Here is a 19,491-nt window from a genome sequence, read left to right as displayed (position 1 = left end):
GCCTGACATAAAATACACCCAGTATTCATTTATGTCTGTACTTTGATCAGAACTAGTGGCAACATCATGTACTGCTTTTCTTTTTAAGAAGCAAAGCCGCCCAGAAGGCATCAGCAACAGCAGGACCAGATGGGGGAGGGTTCAGTTTGTGTTGCACAGGCATGTGTGATAGCTGACTCTCCGTAACCTCCCATGGACAATCTGGGCCTTCTGGATCAGCAACCCGACACAACTGAGAAGCTGCACTTTGTTCTTCCTCTCCCCAATCCATGTTTTTCTGCTATTCAAATTTTCCAAGCGAGTTACTAGTAACTCACTAGGAACAACTAAATGTTTAAAGGTTTGGAAGAAGTCTGGTTCAGGCTTCTGATGCCATACAGCAGTCAAGGAAAATTGTCCACCATTACTGATCCTCCAGTAAATGCAAGTGAGCCTCCAGGAAAACCTTAGTTAACAGCTCTAGCACCTGAATTCTGTGTCCCATTCAGAAACATTATCTTATTACTTATTGGACATATTGGACATGGAATATTTGGGTATCGAGTTTTTGAAAATTTGTATGTACAGAGTATTAAATAATAAAGGGGAGGGTGTAAAGAATAGCCACAGCCTGGTTACTATGAACAGGCATTCTACTATGGATACTGCGCAACTTGCAGGACTGCATCACTTTAAATTATGAACAGCTCAGTTTTTCCTACTGTTTTACACTATGTATGAATATTCACAGGAATCAATGGGAGATGCTGCTTCTGCCAGGTAATGCACCACACTGCATGTCACGTCTGTATGGCCCATTGTCCTATATTTCCATGCTGGTTACTATATGCTATTATTATATCCTATTGCATATCTTCCTTCTCATTAATTGTTAACAGTTGCTACCAGGCTCCTCTGGCTGGTTATGACTTTCTCTTCCTACCAATAGCATCTTCCATGTCTCACATTGGAGAAAATCTATACCAGCACCACCACTAAGGTAACTTTGAGTGGTTGAGAAATTCTTTACCATTACAGTCCATGGACCTGCTGCATTAATCAAATGCAAAACTGTTTGAGAGGACTTAAGGCTATTGTTTTCATCCTCATTAGAGCATGAGAGCCAATCCCTGCAACATAGAGAATAAAAGGAACAGCTGGAAAAATTATTTTTTGGATTACAATTCTCAGCTACCACCATCCTCACCCCTGCTAGATGCTAGTACTGAATTCTATGAGATGTAATCCAAAAAGAGATCTGGGGGATTTTTAATTATTATTATTTTGGGTGAAGCTCTTCAGTGTTTTGATTGTATACCTTTCTGCAGCAAAAATGGACTTCACACATTGACAGAACAAGATAATGCACTCTAAAACTCCAAAAACTGTGAAGTTCACAGTAGTTGAATTGTCCACACTACAAACCACCAGATTTCCCCAGACTGTAGGAAACAATATAACAGAACTTTTGTGGCAAGTGACAAATAAATTACCTTGCATCACCCACTGGTTCTTGACCTATTCATCAAGAACTGGGAAGTACTTTCCATGTATGAAGACTCAGGAAAGATGGCCTTGGTCTTAATAAAAAGTGTGTACCATTCCATCTCCAGTGACAAGTATGGGCTAAAGAGGTGGATGGGAAAGGGACAGCAGCCATATACGCACAAACAATAGGTATTGAAAAATGTGATACCGGTAGCACCTGTGCAAACACATGAAGTACAGTGTCTGCCCTGTACCAGTCAGCCTCATCTAAAACATAAATGAACCAGCATTGGAAGACAGAACTTGAAACAAATGCTCAGTACCACTCCTTTCCTCCAAATAGTCCTTAGTCTCCTTAATCAAGAAAGGACATTACTATTAGGAAACAAAGGCACTGGATTTCTCTAGTGGTCAACACAGACAAGCCCTACTTTAGAGCTTGAAAAAGTTCCTTTTTGGAAGTACAGCTCCCATAATTTCCCAGCTAGCAGCCATTCTGGCTGTGGGACTGAGGAAACTGTCATTCCAAAACGTAACTTTTCCAGCCAGTGAAGAAAGACACAGAATTCCCTGTGATTATCTGTCTGTCTATTGTACTTCTTTGCCACCTTTCTCTAAATGACAGGACTCTAGGCAGCTCACAGATCAATAAAAGGAGCAAGGATTAAAACCAAATATAAGAAGCAGTAAAAAATTATTAAACATGGAAGTAATTAAAATCATCATATGAAACACATTAAAAAGTATAAAAGCCCAAAAGCATATAAAAAGGGATATAATAGCTGCAAGCATAGGGCAACTAAATATGTTGAAATTAAATATTAAAAGCCTACAGAAAGAAAAATGTTTTCAATTGCCGCTGAAAAGAGAGAAGAAAGGGGGGCAGCCTCCATGAGGGAAGGTGTGCCATAACCTGGGGCAGTGACTAAAATAGCCCCTCATTCAGATCTGTCAAACATATTTGTAAAGGTAAGAGGACCTAGACAATCTCCCTAAATGATCTTAGGACCCAAGAGTGGTTATACAGGGAGATATAACCAGTCAGATAGACTGGACCCAGATCTGCATAGGATGGCAAATAAGCAGAATCCATGGGCACACTCCCAGAGTACCCCCAGAAGAAGTGAATGGTAAACCACTTCTGTGCATTCTCTATCTCGAAAACCCTAGAAGGGTTTCTGTAAGTCAGATTTGACTTCACAGTACACAAGACATACACAGCCTGCTTAGCTATACAATAGCAAGAAGAAAATTTATAAAGTGGAGAGTGGATCCTTAATTATTAATATATCATCAATGCACACGCCACTTCCCAAAGCAATGGGGCAGAATTAAAATATGAACTTAAAATAGGAAGGCACGACTTTTGGTAAGGATGATATAATTAATGTTGTTCTCCATTTTTGACAAGCAGGGGAAGCAAATCCATGTTCCTCCATGCAGTCTTTCATTAAAGGCACAGAAAGGCATCATCTTTGTCAGTGACATGCTTGCATGTTATCATTTTCCAAATTAATCAATCCTGGGCACAGTGGAGCTAAAGAGATATCTGCCTCCCAAAGGACCACTATGTTATGCAATCTTTCTTCATTAAACATTTCCTATCACTGAGGGCTGACAGTTTCTATGGCAATGTTACCAAAAATTTTCCCCAAGAGCAATAATGTTTCTATGAAAATATGTACACACTAGTCATCCACATAAGTGGTAATGTCACAGCAAAACAAAAAGTGATTTATCTAATTGGCTCAGTCGTTTGCAATTCAGATCTGTGAACCATCTTTTCATTCTCTGTTTAAACTAAGGTGCCAGCTAACACTCTCTTTTTTACCATTTCCACTTAAAAACAATGAGTTTGTTCCCTTTCTTTTTGTTTGTTTCTATTCACCGGTGGCCCCATACTGTTACGTTATGAACCACTATAATTAGTTCAGGAATTAAAACAAACAAATATGCCAATAAATAAAATAGAAACCACAGCAGTTCAAGGAGTTGACATGTATATATTTTTAAAACTAGCTCAGTGGTTTAAGTATCTGGCTGCAAAGCCGGAGATTGGGTGTTCAGATCTCCACCGCATCTCCTTGACAGGGGCTAGATTCAAGGATCCATAGGATCCCTTCCAGCTCTCTGGTTCTAAGATGAAGATGATTAAGATAATTAAACATATCAGAAATTCCTAAATTCATCTATGTCAAGATACTATGAAACCAAGGGGCGCAGTCCACAATTTACACTTTTCAAATTCTCCTTTAAAATAAATCATCCATAGCAGACAGATTTTTTTTCATAAAACAAGCTCCTCAGCTACCAATCAATGTTTGCTTATACATTTCAAATATGTTTGTTAATTAATAACAATTATGTGCTGTCAAGTCAATTCTGACGTATGGTGTCCACTTCCAAGGTTTTCTAGATATAGAATACTCTGTGTATAGAAGTGGTGTATCATTCACTTCTCCTGGGGGCATCTTGAAATTGTGCAGCTTGCCCAAAGCTATACAGGCTGGCTCTTCTCCGGAGACACACAGTGGAAAATCAAACTCTCAACCTGTGGCTCCGCAGCCACATAACCAACTCACTGAGCTATCCAGCCAGTTCACATCTATTAATTATGCCATCACAACAAGCATAGAGGACCTGCAAATGAATATCATATTTAGGTGTAGAATATAAAGCAAACAAGCTATTTGCAAACTCTGGGAGACAAAACAAAAGCTTCTCCTGTGACAATCACATACCTTTCCACATTCTTCTACTGACAAATTATCTATGATATATGTTTTGGCCCCCTATCTCAGTTTAAGACATCTGTTTTTGAAAATATGCATCCTAAGAATGCATAGAAATAATGAAAATTGTAACTCTGGGAGCTTAAATCAGTGCTGAAATCCAGCGCTACATGGATACATTTCAAGGAAAAAACTCAACTCAGTAGCAGAGCACATAACATGCAGAAAGTCTTAGGTTCAGTTAATAGGCTGGGATGATGAATATCTAACATTTTTTACTTTATGTGCTAAATACAATTTACCTATGAGTGCAGAATGGTAATAACTCTAGCTTCAGCATTTGCTAGTGTCTATTTTTGGTCCATCTGCACTGAGTGATTCAGAATGTCCTAAGTTGTTGGAGGGAATTATTGGATCTGGTCAGAAAATGAAGCCAGTAAACATGATATATAAAAGCTTAATGAATCTTAATAAGATAGATGTTCAAGAGGTTAAAGAGATATGGAATGGAGAATTAAAAGATAAAATATAATCTAAACAATGGAAAATTGTATTTGAATCTATACAGGATGTTTCTTTAGATTTGAAATCGAGATTGAGGCAACAAAAAAAATATTTATACTTCCTAAACAACAATGGTTGTTTAGGAAGGGACTGTCAAACTCTGACAGATGTTGGAAATGTAATATTGGAAGTGGATCCTTGACACATGATCCTGCCTTATTTAGTAATGCATTTCCTTTGGACTGAAGTTGTCACTTGTATTAATCCAGCATTAGCGAAATCTTTGATATTTCTGGATATTTATATTCTCTGAACTACATTCCTGTTCTATGGGGTCTAGCAAAGGGACAACAGAACTTAACTTTACGAGCCCTTATGGTGGCTAAGAGATCTATACTCCAAGCCTGGAAGGATAAACACCCACCATCCACAACACAATAGTTAGAGGATCTGTTAGCACTAGCTTCATTTGAACAAATATCATACAGACACCAATTTCACAGAACATGTACTTGTACATCTGGAAGCCCTACATGGATTTATATTCGTAATATGAGATGTATTTAGCTATACTGTAAATTTATAATGGTGATTTATATTATTGGATTTACCATTTTTGCTCTATTTTTGTTTTGTCTTTATTTTTTCTTTGTTAGTTCTATGTACGTGTGTGTGTGTGTGTGTGTGTGTGTGTGTGTGTGTGTGTGTGTGTATGTATGTATGTATGTATGTATGTATGTATGTATGTTAAATCTGCAAAAATTAAAAAGGCAAATAAATCCATGGCCTCTTCAGTTAACATGATTCAGTGGCAGAGGAAGTGAAACATTCCCGAAGATCTAAGATCCACAAAACCATTGCTAGTCAGCATCAACATTACCCGGCCAGACAAATAATCTCAGCTGATACAAGGAAGTTTCCAACATTCTTGACTCCAGAACAGAGTGCGCAAGACAGGGTGAATCAGCATCAGTGAGCAGGCACATACAAGACATCACCATAGCCATTTATTAAGCAGAGTGTTCTTATTCACCTTGTTCCTTCATAAATATATCAAATGTCTAGAAGAAGAATTATACTACATCTTAATTACCTCAGCTTGTGCTCCAACAGATTGTATACCTTAGAATCAGGTATGGGGGCTGTCTTCTATTTCAGCACAACATTTAATCCAAAGCCCTCATATTCAGCCATATTTCAGATGACTGATACAAAGTAGAATGCTATGCATTTTTGCTCAGCAGAATATAAATACCTGTGGTCTTCAGGAAATGAGACTGAAACATTGGCTGAAATCCTGTACTACATTATGCTTATGTCATATCGCACTAAAGTAAGTCCCAACAAGAGTAGGCCCGTTTGACTCTAGGGAACCTACAGACAAATGGACCCACCAAATCCCCAATGATTCAACATACCTACTCTAGTACAAACAAGTGTCAAAATCTCAGTACCAATAGCACAGAATGATTTAAAAAGCATGAACATTAATAAAAACTGCTTACATTAGCTGTACTTCTTTTCTTCAGCTTTTGCTTCCCAACACTCAGTTTTAATGATGCTGCTGGAGCCATTTCTGCATTTTTTACTACCCAAGCAACTTGCTGACCATAAAGCAGTAGGAGGATGAGGACCATGTTTAATGACAAACAATTTGTTTTTGTTTCTTCAATACTCCTGCTTCCTTAATTTCAAGAGACACAATGCTCCTGCTGCTTTATATCTTTTCTGTTTCTTTTAAAAGTCACAGGTAGAATAGACCCAATGAAACAGTGGGGGGTTGGCGAAATTGGAAAGTTCCAGTGATTCTAGTTGTGGGTTACTAGTCAAAGCTATGGTTTTTCCTGTAGTGATGTACGGAAATGAGAGCTGGACCATAAAGAAAGCTGACCGCAGAAGAATTGATGCTTTTGAACTGTGGTGCTGGAGGAGGTTCTTGAGAGTCCCCTGGATGGCAAGGAGAACAAACCTATCCATTCTGAAGGAAATCAACCCTGAGTGCTCACTGGAAGGACAGATCCTGAAGCTGAGACTCCAATACTTTGGCCATCTCATGAGAAGAGAAGACTCCCTGGAAAAGCCCCTGATGTTAGGAAAGTGTGAGGGCAAGAGGAGAAGGGGACGACAGAGGACAAGATGGTTGGACAGTGTCATCGAAGCTACCAACATGAATTTGACCCAACTCTGGGAGGCAGTGGAAGACAGGAGGGCCTGGTGTGCTCTGGTCCATGGGGTCAAAAAGAGTTGGACACGACTAAATGACTAAACAACTACAACTAAATGGAATAAATAAATAAATAAACTAGATTTCAGCCACTGCATGGAGTCATGAAGGGTCAATAAATTTAGGCTGCCTTTGTAACCACTTCCAAATGTCTGGGCTGCCAGAATCTTGTGCAATTTTAGGAACAAACCCTTCATCTGCTCCCTTAGCAAAAGGTTCTTACTGGAAGGAGGCTGTTTGGACTTTCTCTCCCAATCTAAGCTTCAAGGACAGCCAGAAGGGTGAGATGTTTACTTACCATAGTGAATGTGGCTAGCAGAACACTGGATCCCTGATGCTGGTGTATCATTGAGGCATTATTCAAATCTAAGGAAGGAGGCAGGGGTAGGCACTACATTTCTCTAGACATCATGAGGAAGATGGAAAGAAAGTACATGGAAGGCTAGCAACTCCATATCACTCAGAACCTCAACTTGTTACCAGGATGGGCAAACTCAAGAGGCCCAGAAACCACAAACATCAAAGTGAAACAGGAGCTACCCAAAAGTCAACTTCTAGTTTTGAAAAATGTCTGGTTTTCCTTGGTATCAAATGTTGCAGGGAAGCCTTAAAACCTAATTAAAGGACGAACACCATTTTTTCCCCCAAACAGAAAAGGACTTGGTAGGATCTGGCCAGGGGGGTGCACTGTACACATTCTTGATTCACACCCTCTACAAACTGACCTCTGGGTTTGATGTTTTGCTTCCAACTGCTTTGCTATTAATATGCAGCAGGAATAATGTTTTGAGGGTGGAAACCTTTGTCTTAAATCAAACAGATTTGCTCTCAGTCAAATGTTAAGGAAAGCCTAGAGAAACATCCTGAATTGACTTGAAACCTTAGTTCACTGCCCTAATTGCATCCATTTTCTATATTCTCTATCACCATCATCTCCATTACTATTATTATTTACTGCCGTATGGCACTGGACTCGAAGATGGATCTCTCTGCATGATGCTATGAACATTCATCTGGAGATAATACAATAACTATGTGGAGTCAAGTTGATTCTGACTTATGGCAACCCTTTTCAGGGTTTTCTAGGTATAAAGTACTCAGAAGTGGTCGGGGGCTTCCTGGAACCGTGTAGCTTGCCCAAGGCCACACCGACTGGCTCTTCTGGGATGCGCAGTGGGGAATGAAACTCTCTGCGTTTGGCTCTACAGTCAGTTACCTAAACTACTGAGCTATCCAGCAATAATGTCATTAAACCCATTGAGTTTTACTTCTGACTAGCCATATAGAGAGCTACTGTGGTGTACAGGATAGAATGTTGGACTATGATTCAGGAGACCTGTGTTCAAATAACATTCAGCCATGGAAACATGTTGGGAAGGGCCAATAGTAAACAATTCCTTGAACATCTCACATTATATAAAAATACTATGAGGGTCACCATTAGGCAGAAGCTACTTGATGGCATGTGGTGGCGCTGTGGGTTAAACCGCAGAAGCCTCTGTACTGCAAGGTCAGAAGATTAGCAGTCATAAGATCGAATCCACATGACGGAGTGAGCTCCCATCGCTTGTCCCAGCTCCTGCCAACCTAGCAGTTCAAGGGCAGGCAAATGCAAGGAGATAAATAGGTACCACCATGGTGGGAAGGTAACACCATTCTATGTCTAGTCACGCTGGCCACGGGACCATGGAAACTGTCTACGGACAAACACTGGCTCTATGGCTTGGAAAGGGGGATGAGCACCGGCCCCTAGAATCGGAAATGACTGGACTAAATGTCAAGGGGAACCTTTACCTTTACTTACTTGATGGCACATAATAGTAAGATGTGAGTAATACTGAACTATAAATTGCTGAGTTGGATTGTGTGACATCTGATTTGTTATAAACTAATGTGGACAATACCCTGCCAGTCTTTCTTGTCTGCTTATGTTCTCTAGTTTTAGCCAAGAAAAAACTATGTTGATTTCAAGAAACTTACATTAAACTGGCTCATGAGGAGTGGCTATAAATTACGATAATGCAATGCTAACTTCTAGCCTTTATCAATGCAACAAGATTCAACCATAGCTCAAAATACGTAGAAAACCTAGTGAACACAAACTAAGGGGAAAAAAACAGAAGGATATTTCATTAGAAATTGTCCAGATGCATCAGGCAACCATAGGGCAACTGCAGGAGGAGGACCTGGTCCTAAAAGACCGAACATTAAGTATAAACATTATTGGGACTAATATGTATATTGTTAACACATCAAGGAGAAACTTGCAAGAGTTCCAGTGAAATATCTGATGCTGCTTGGACTGCTGAAGTTCAGCAAACTTGGTCTCCATCTGACCCCGAATGAAAACCCAATGTAACCAGTGGAGCCCACTATAAGTGCAAAACAGTTTTGACTGAAAGGGAAAAATAGAAAGAAAAACTTATAGAACAGTCTTATTAACTTTTAAAATAAAATTTAGAACCAGGTCAGAACAGAAGTTCGCATAAAATGTCTTGATATGATGTCCTGACTCACCATTGGCACAATGTGGAACACATGAATATTAAGACTGAGAAGTACATCACACTCTGAACAAAAAATGTGAATAAACTCCAATGCTTTATGTTAATAAAATAAGTTATGACTGAATATTAGACATTTCTTCCCAATAACGAAGTATGTGACACAGCAGAAGCAGCCCTTGGGCAAGAACGTAGTGCTTCTGACAATATACACTGTGAACAGGAGAGACACAAGTGGAGACTGAGAATCGCTATTAACAGTTTAACCTTTTCCTCCAAACAGGAAAGACAGCTTAGGTCAGTTCCCGAGGGGTATATAAGAAGCTGACAGGCTCCCAAGTAAGTTAAAGAATTTATGTGGATCAGTCTGTGTGGAGACAGGAGAAAAAAGGAAATGCAAGGGAGGAACAGAGAAGCACCCAGAGTACCATGTATACCCAAGAGCAATGACTATTAAGGGCATTAAACACTGCTGGACACAAGTGTATAAATAAACAGACACAAGAGTACTGTGCAATAGGAGTATATAGAAATGCTTTGTGCAGGGATGCAAGATGGGTGTAGTTGTATAGAAATATGCATTGCCATTAAATATACTTGTGCACAAAAAGGCAACAGGTGCAAACAGAGCACACGCTGAGGCAGAGAGTGAGGCTTTAAATGGTCATCGTCATCATCATTTTCAGAAAAAAATGCTTCAGGTTGCTGACAGTCGCCTAGCAGGATCTACAACTCAGTAAATCTCCAGACGGCAAAAATAAATATGCATGTGAGCAAGAAACAGGCACGCGTCTGTCCGGAGGCGCTCCCATACATGCGGGGATGCCCCCCCTCGACAGCTCGCTCCCGGTACGTGCCGCTGAAGGAACACCGGCCACGCACCCCAAGATCGCGTCCCCAGGTGAGGCACCGGTCCCAGGTCCACTTGACCAGCAATGGCTGGTCACCGACGGCCTCTTCTTTGTTTCGAGGAACACCACACCGCTGACGTACCTCAGGGAGCAGCCTCTTTTCACCTCTGCTGCCTGCCTCCCTCCCTCCCCACTCCCAGCTTCTTCCTCCTCCGCGCTTGCTGTGGCCAAGGAGCACAAAGAGCTTCCCTTCGCCTACTCACCTGTCATCGTTCTGCCAGCCCTGATCTCCCAGCAACAGATCCCGGAACCTGTACCTGGGAGGAAGCGGAGGGACCTCACTCTCCAGGTCCACCATCCTGCGGGTGGGGACCGCAGCGCTCCTCCTCACAAGGCGGCAGTTGTAGTAGTAGTGCCCGCTACAATAAGGAGCAGGCAAGGCAGCGGCAAAAAAAACGGGAGCAGCAGCAGCAGCACCAGCGGCGCGTCTCGTGCTGGGAATGCGGGGCGGGGGGGGGGAGGAGGAGGAGGGAGGAGGCGGCGGCGATGCTACCGAGCGCCTTCGTTTCTCATAGGTGAGCCTGCAAATCCACCGCACCTGCTGGGAAAGTTTAGTCTCTCCCCCCCCCCTCTTTCTTACAACCTACGATCGCAACAGGAGGCAGAGCGGGAGAGAAGGCGCGCGCGCACACAAATGCGCGCGCGCCCCGCAGCTTCTCTAGACGGTGCGCGCGCGCGCAGCGCTTTCAACCTGCCGGCATCGACGACAAAGGGCCGGCAGTTTGCGTTCTCCTCGTCTCTCCAGCCATTCTCATTCCTCCCCCCCGCCGAGCCTCTTCCCCCCCCCCCCGCCTTACATCACACACACACGGCTCGCGGCCATGCAAATACCGTTTGGAGCTGCCGCTGATGGCTCGGCCAATGGAGACCGGCCCTGAGGGAGAACAAGCGGGTGACGTAGCCGGGAACCTCGCCTCGGCGGCCAATGGCGTCGTCCCTCATTAGCATGATAAGAAGACGCGAAAGGGAGTTTCTCGCCCAGGGCCCTCCAGGGATGGAGGCTTATTGAGAAGGGAGGAAGCTGGCGGAGCTGGCGCTTGGGTCATCATAGATTTGCGTTCCCAAAGGCGGCTGCCCTGAGCCTTGAAACCCACCAGAGGTCGACCAAAGCTAAATTTAATTTAGTTGCATTAACTTTGTGAACGAACAGCCCCCTCCCTAGTCTAGCCCATTTTTAATGGGGCGAAGCGCTCAAATAATTAAGTAGCAATCTCTTTTTGCCCAGTTGTTTTGTTGGAGTGGTTAACATATTGGGGTGACCTAGTAGAGTTTTGGAAACATGCGAGATATTGAAAGAGTGGTTTTACCATTGTTATTGCACCTTCCGAGTTTCCATGGCCAAGCTGAGATTTGAACACAGGTCTCCGGAGTCCTAGTTGGTTACTTTGTCCATTGTGCCACATTGGATCCTGTCGTGCTACACTGGATTATACAGTATAGTCTTTATGAGTCGAAGATTCCCCTACTTCCTTCTCGGAAACGGCAGCAGCTCTTAAGTGTGTGAGAGCCAGAGAAAGTACTGACTGTATTAACTAGACCCTACTTGCTCACCCTTTCTGGGCATTGTCAAGGAGAGGAGTAGGTTCATAATGCTGGAAGTAGAAGCACCTCCCTTTGCCCCCCCCTCCGTGCTTTTAGTGAACAACAGAGGGAGGGAGGGTGTTCCACCACCCTAGATATTCCTCTCCCACCAGCCCCAGCCACCCTGACAATTTGTGAGTCATGGTAGGAGTTAGAGTTTAATACATACAGGGACGTTGGGTCTTCACCCTGAGAAGGGTGAATCCTCCTTGTTCCTCAACCCAAAGCAAATCCAGATAAAGCGTTTATTGTGCCTTCAAAATGAGAAAAGAGTGGATGTGCTTTGCAGGAGCAATATACTTCCAGTAGGATGCTCAAGAAGGAGCAAGCAAGAAAAAGGAAACAGTAGGTGATGCTTCAAGAAGGAGCTGCTATCACCCTGCTGACTGATTCACACAGAAGAGTTCTAAAACCACTGTGGGTTTGCTCCATCCTATGGAATCCTGGGGTTTGAACTTTGGTGAGAAGAGCTGCTCTTCTTCAAGTCTCCTCTAGGAAGCTCTATCACTGTGATTCACTTGAGCCCACTATCCGTGAATGATAATACCCCAATCCAATTATAGATCCTAGGATTCTATAGGATGGAGCCATGGCAGCCAAAGAGGTTTAAATCATCTCTGAATGGGTAGCACAGCTGCATTCTCTGAGGAATACACTTTCAGTGGGTGGTGATCTGGGAGGGACATGGCTTCTTGTCCAGTGTGCCAGAAAGAGGATAGATGAGAGGATCAGGTGATCTGCACATACTTTTGCCACCCTCAGTGTGACACCACCCAGAGAAACTACTTCCAGTTTCTCTCTTAAAAGTAACATAATAGGCCCCATCTCCCATACATGTTGCCCATGAACAGAGTAGGACTGACCTCTGCTTTCTTCTGTTTCCAGCTTTCAGGGGAGATTTTTGCTTTTGTTAAAGGTCTAGTCAAGAACCTGCTTTTCGCCAGACCTTTATGAGAAAAGATACCTGTGTTGCTCTTCCCCCCCTCCCCCACTTCCTTGATCCCTCCACAGAGCCTCATTTTTAGTTTCTTTCCAGTGATTGCATGGCCTAAAAATGAACCAAAGCAGAGTGATTCTATCTGCACCAAAGATAGCAGAAGACCCTGACAGGGGCCTCAAAGGTACAAGTTGGACTCGTCTGAGGGTGGACTAGTTCTCTCCAGCAAAAACATCATCTGATCACTAGCTTTTGGATTGAATCAGGCTGTTGCAACAGTCAACCAAATAACAGGCTAAATGCCCATGAAGTCATCCTCTGAACTGCTGCTGAGAGAGTTTGGCAGTTTGATATCCAACCCAAAATACAAAATTTTACAGTGCCATCATTTTTTTTTCATTTTATTACTGACCTTTCTTTCTTTTTTCCCCTTTCAGAAGAGGACTGGGTCAGTAACTGTGGTGAGATAAAGACACACAAAAGAGACATGATGCCCCAGAAAGGTAGAGATTTCGCACATAAATGCACACTTTCTTTAAATAAAAACATATCTTTCTGAGAGAAATCTTACTGGTATTCTTTTCTGGAAGCTTCATCCCTATGAAACAAATTTTATTGCAATAAGCACATCAGATCCTGATTTCCCTATGTGATAGCATCCATAAACAGCCCACATCCACATAAAACCACTGAAGCTTTGTAGTTTTAGTTTTCCATATAATTTTAGATCGCAGAAGCGTTTTGCTCCTTCAAGAAAACCTTCCCAGCGTTCTCTTCTCTCTTAGTCTGTGAACAAATGTTTGAGTTCATCTATTTACAGATGTCCAGGAGCCAAGGAGATGGTTTTCATAAAGCATCAGTTTTATGGGGTTGCTTTAGCAGAACCAATATTATTTTATTTTTTTATTTTTTATTGGATTTATATCCCACCCTTCTAGACAGGTGTCTACTGAGGGCGGCTCACAATATATTGTGCACAAACAAATAAAAACAACAATTAAAATCTACAATAATAATATGATCAAGATGGGAGGATAAACAACAAAAACGAATAATAGTACAATCAAGAACTGGTGGGAGGGAAGGCCTGCCTAAAGAGCCAAGTTTTTAATTGACTCTTAAAAACACCCAGCGAGGGTGCCAGGCAGATCTCTGTCAGCAAGCTGTTCCAAAGTTGAGGGGCCACCGCCGAGAAGTCCCGGTTTCTTGTTCTTTCTTTTCTGGCCTCTCTCAGCATCAGGCCCCTCAGCCATCTCTCCGGGCTAAGGTGAGTGACTCGAGTAGATCTAGGTGGGAGAAGGCGTTCTGCCAGGTATCGAGATCCTAAACCATTTAGGGCTTTATAAGTCATCATTAACACTTTGAAGTCAATGTGGAAGCGAATGGGCAGCCAATGCAAAGGAGCCAGAATGGGAGAGATATGGTGGAATTTTCTCACCCCACTAAGTAATCTGGCTGCTGCATTCTGCAACATTTGAAGCTTCCGCATCAATCTCAAAGGTAGCCCCATGTAGAGCGCATTACAGTGGTGTAGAGATTACAGGCACATGGACCAGAGTGGTGAGGGCCCCACCATCAAGATAGGGACAGAAAGACATCCACTGAAGTAGGTAAAAAGGAGATGTAGAGCTGCATGTCATCAGCATACTGATGGCACAAAGCCCCACACCCCCTGCTGACCCCACCCAGTGGCCTCATATAGATAACTAACAGCATTGGAGAGATGATCGAGCCCTGCAGAACCCCACAATTGAGACTCCACGGGGCCGAGACATTCTCCCCAAGCTGAACTCTCTGAGGTTGGACCTCCAAGTAGCATCAGAGCCAGGCAAACGCCAGGCCACCAATTCCCAACTCGGAGAGCCTCCCCAGGAGGATAGCGTGGTCGATGGTATTGAAGGCGGCTGAGATATCATGGAGGACCAACATGGACATTTTGCCCCTGTCAACTTCCCTCAACAGGTCATCCAACAGTGCGACCAGTGCCATTTCTGTGCCGTGGCATGGTCTGAAGCCCAATTGGAATGGACCCAGGGCACTGGTTTCATCCAAAAGAACCTGAAGCTGATCAGCCACCACCCTCTCGACCACTTTACTAAGGAAATAAACATTGGTGACGGGCCTATCATTGCCAATATTGTCTGCCGCCAAATTTGGTTTCTTTCTTATGGGCCTAATGAGTGTCTCCTTGAGGGCAAGAGGAACCTTGCCCTCCTGGAGAAACCCATTAATTATCGCTGTCGCCCATTCAGTTGTTACAGGCCTGGCTACTTTGATTAGCCAGGCCGGGCAAGGGTCAATGCAATAATGTAATCTTTCTGAACTATTCTACAAAATTCTTTGTCTGCAATTAGTTGGGAGGAGGGGGATGAGTGCTGTAAAATAACACTAGAACCATGGAAAGCTATCAAGATCCATGTCAGAATCATATGGCATTTGGATGATGTAATGATCATGGCTTTCTTTGCTAGGTCGCTGCTATTTCATCCTGCATAATGGGAGCTCACACAGTCTGTGTAACAGTCAGACCAACTGGATATTTACATCTAGCATATTTACTTTGTGGGAAGGGGGGAATTTAGCCTATCATGTGCAGAGAACAGTTTCCATAATACTTAGGTTTCTATAAACAGATTGAGGAGAGGCAGCTTACAATCAATCAAGAGATGAATATGTGAAAAAAAATTGACTGAATAGCAATCAAAGACTACAAACTCAATAGAGAGATGGTTTTAACAAGAGCAATTTTCTCAGCGCCAGCAATCCTTTGTTGGCTTGTCGATTCTCACTCATAATCCTTCCTGCAACCCCAGAAAGGTTTGTGGTTGCTTTATAATCGACATTCTATGACCCCACTGTTGACTCCACTTTTTTTTTCATCCGCACATGACACCTCTCTCCTTGTTCTTTGTCTTTCTTTCTCTAGCCCAAGCAGTGCTTTAAAAAAAAAAAAACATTCAGATGCAACTCTCCCTTCTCTCATTACTTTGTCTATTCCATTTTACACAATTCCTGGACGTATTCATATTCCAAAGCAGTTGCTATTGCATGCCTTTCTCATTTCTTGTGATATAAGTTCTTGTGTATCCTGTATGGTTAAAAGAAAATAATGTTAATACATGTGTTATGTGCCATCAAGTTGGAACAAACTCATAGCAACCCTAACAGGGCTTTCAGAGATATTTAAGAAGTGGTTTTACCAATTCCCACAATGCTTTATGTAAATTTCCATCAGATCACCAATAAGTCTTCACATGCGTGAGTGTTCCATTGTTCCACCCCTACTGAAGATTTGCTTTCCAGATAAGTCACTCACCAACTATATTGCAGTGATGTTTAACCTCTTCTTTACCATGGACCCCCTTTAAATATCTTTTTTGCAGTGGACCACCAAGACTTAACTCAAAATTTAAAACCTTAAAGTGCATCAATTATTTATTTTAAATCTCTCATGAAGGGTCTCATTGAAAGATATTCCTTGCTATAATGGCAGCGCTTTTTAAGATCCCTGGAAAAGCTACATTTTGCTTTGAACAGGATGCACCCTCATCAACAGCATCAGTTCTTTTATGTTTCAGATTCAGCCAGTGATGCATTCTGCATTCAGCCAAGATGTATTGTTATGAAATTCACTGTGATAATATCGAAAAGTCATTTTACCTGATAATAACCAAATAGTTTTCTTAGCAGAAATCAAAGAAGAAACACGATCACAAAGTCCGTCCGAACACACACTGACACTAACTGGCTCCGACTCTCTCTTCCCGTGGGTTCTGACTGTATGCAGTAGCAAGGTATGTCACGTGCTGTCTCTCAGTTATTCACCACCATTCACTTGCATGTTCTCACCATTTGCAAAAATATCAAACAGTTATTTGCTTTTCTTTCTTTCTTTCTGCAAAAAAAAAAAAAAAAATCAAACATTTCTTCAAGCCTATGAGGACATTGTGGCCCACCTGGGGGTCCACAGGCCACAGGTTAAGAATCTATATTATGCTGCATTCTTCCTCCTCCAGTTATTCTTTTTAACTTTCGCATCCTACTGTCCCTTTCAGTTTTATGCTCCACCTATATCACATAGCTTACACTAGGGGTGAGCAAAATGCAGCTGTCCAGCAGTGATAAATTTAGAAGTGCATTTACTCATCAAGGAAACCCTGAAACTACCCCACCTTGTAAGAAGAGTGCAGTCGTTCAAGCCATTAGATCTACACATCTGAACAATGAAGGAACAGTCCTCTTGTAAAGATGATGTCTCCATATTGCCCATTCAAGACCAAATCACACTCAAATACTTTGCATTACAAGAGGGAGAAGTTACAACAATATACTGTTCCTAAGGAAATCCATTTCTCTCCCAGTTTTGAGATGAATCTAGCTAATATTAAAGGGAGCAGGGAAGCCATTAGGGTGACAGGTGGTGTCACAGTTCCTCAGAAAGTCCCAGAGTTTAAATATTTGAAGCCATGGCTCCACTAAATAATTGCTGTCCAGATGTTGCTGGACTTTAACTCCAGCATGTCTTGGCTATGCTGGCTCCATCTCACAGAAGCAACATCTGAGGGCTACAGATTGCCCTCCTGCAACTTACATGCACACTCCAAAGTAACAAAGATTGCACTGTCAAATCTTTTCTCTACTGAGGCCCTTCTTATTGAATATTCTGAAGCTTAATTACTATAAGACAGTACTGCTATTAAGGCATCATTCCATAGTCTCCTGAGGTGGGGTCGTTTTCACTGAGTGTAGTCTGTGTTTGCAGTTCCCCTCAAGAACCAGGCTGAACTGTTGGGAGGATGTTTAGATCCAGCCTTTGCTTTGGATGCCAATAAATCACCTTTTGCCAACTAAGATAAGTTTATCAGCTGTGGTCCCTCCCAGGCAGAGACTGAAGATAACTGTTAAAGCAATCTAATAACACTCAATTTAGATATGCAGATGATACCACTCTGATGGCAGAAAGTGAGGAGAAATTAAGGAACCTCTTAATGAGGGTGAAAGAGGAGAGCACAAAATATGATCTGAAGCTCAACATCAAAAAAAAAAAAAACTAAGATCATGGCCACTGGTCCCATCACCTCCTGACAAATAGAAGGGGAAGATATGGACACAGTGACAGATTTTACTTTCTTGGGCTCCATGATCACTGCAGATGGTGACAGCAGCCACAAAATTAAAAGACACCTGCTTCTTGGGACAAACGTAGAGAGCATCTTAAAAAACAGAGACATCACCTTGCCAATAAAAGTCCGAATAGTCAATGCTATGGTTTTTCCTGTAGTGATGTACGGAAGTGAGAGCTGGACCATAAAGGAAGCTGACCGCCAAAGAATTGATGCCTTCTGCAATGTGTAGGCAAAACTACAAGAAACTTATGTACAGGATCCAGAAACCATAATTTTGCCATCTTGACTCATACATTGAGACAACTAGTGTGCAGATACTTTAACTCTGAACACCACGGCCTATCTGACTTGTATTTGACTGAAATAGATACCACCAAATCCAAATACATTCGAAAATAGGACAAACTTTTGGATTTACAAACTGGCTATCTTAACACCTCATGGACTAAACCAAGAGGAAAATACATAACATTATTCATGAATCTGCCTGGACTCTAAGGTTGCTTGGGATTTTGCACAGAAGATAATTGCCAACTCAAGATAGCACTTTTTAAAGTGGGCTTACTTTTTATGTCAGTGTGAGCTCTTTGGGCCTTTCTTGGAATAAAACTAGAAAGCTGGTGAGCCAAAAAGTTTATTTATGGAGAATTTTTATAAGCTGGCTTTCTATAAAATATATTTAAAGTGGTATACAAGCCCTCCAAGCAGATTGACAATTAAACAGTAAAAACAGTAGAATAATAAATAATTCAGGCCTTCCTTTAAAATGGATAGAGCATAATTTCAACAAAATCATTATTTTGCAACATTATAAATTTAAAGCATGAGCATTAAAAGCACAAAAAGGCTATGAACAGCTGTTAAAAATACTGGTGAATAAAAACAGCAAAGGATCGTTTAGTACCCTGAGACTGATTAGGAACCAAGCCCTATGAGGAAGGGCTGAAAGAATTGTGAATGTTTAGCCATGAAAAAAGAAGACTGAGGGGAGATATGATAGCACTTTTCAAATACGTGAATGGTAGCCATAAAGAGGAGGGGCAGGATCTGTTCTTGATCTTCCAAGAGTGCAGGGCACATAACAATGGCCTCAAGGTACAGGAAGACAGATTTTGGCTGAATATCAGGAAAAACTTCTTAACTTAGAGCAGTATGACAATGGAATCAATTACCTTGGAAGACTGTGAGCAATCCAATCCTGGAGGAATTCAAGAGACAATTAGACAACCATCTATCAGATCTACTTTGATTTGGATTCCTGCACTGAGCAGGGGGTTGACTTTATAGGCCCCTTCCAATTCAATTATTCTATAATTCTACCTTTATTTAGCAAAAAGCTTTTGCAGATTCCAATCCATAGTCCCATCTCCCCCCCCCCTTTGGTGATACAAAAAAAAGCTTATGCCTGTGACAGCTTGTTTAGTAATTAAAGTGCCACAAGACTCCTTGTTTTTGCTGCAACTGATAAATTTAAAGTTGTTCCATAAATAGTTTGCCCATTTTTT

The 19,491-nt window shown here is 42.0% G+C and overlaps 1 protein-coding gene and 1 long non-coding RNA gene across 5 annotated transcripts in view; both read right to left on the bottom strand.

The window, feature by feature from the left end:
* The window catches only part of KCNT2 (potassium sodium-activated channel subfamily T member 2), a 330,818-nt gene extending 320,037 nt beyond the window's left edge, over window positions 1-10,781 (bottom strand). For 3 of the 4 annotated variants that reach the window (XM_078392307.1, XM_072998093.2, XM_072998094.2), the window contains exon 1: window positions 10,546-10,780. In XM_078392307.1, the coding sequence (XP_078248433.1) occupies window positions 10,546-10,640 (95 nt within the window). In that variant the 5' untranslated portion in view covers window positions 10,641-10,780. Of the gene's footprint in view, window positions 1-10,545 lie in introns of all 4 variants that reach the window. The other variant, XM_072998095.2, reaches the window with a different exon arrangement.
* A 4,655-nt stretch (window positions 10,782-15,436) lies between these two features.
* Window positions 15,437-16,756, bottom strand: LOC144588837 (uncharacterized). The gene is made up of 2 exons (XR_013544567.1): window positions 16,521-16,756; window positions 15,437-15,948 (listed from the first exon to the last, which is right to left on the bottom strand). It is a non-coding gene; the product is annotated as an uncharacterized LOC144588837 (long non-coding RNA).
* Between the last annotated feature and the right edge of the window lie 2,735 nt (window positions 16,757-19,491).

The sequence above is a fragment of the Pogona vitticeps genome, chromosome 4 (assembly GCF_051106095.1).
Source record: "Pogona vitticeps strain Pit_001003342236 chromosome 4, PviZW2.1, whole genome shotgun sequence".
Classification (NCBI taxonomy): domain Eukaryota; kingdom Metazoa; phylum Chordata; class Lepidosauria; order Squamata; family Agamidae; genus Pogona; species Pogona vitticeps.
The sequence above is the reverse complement of the archived record's forward strand: the minus strand, read 5'-3'. Positions and strand labels throughout refer to the sequence as shown.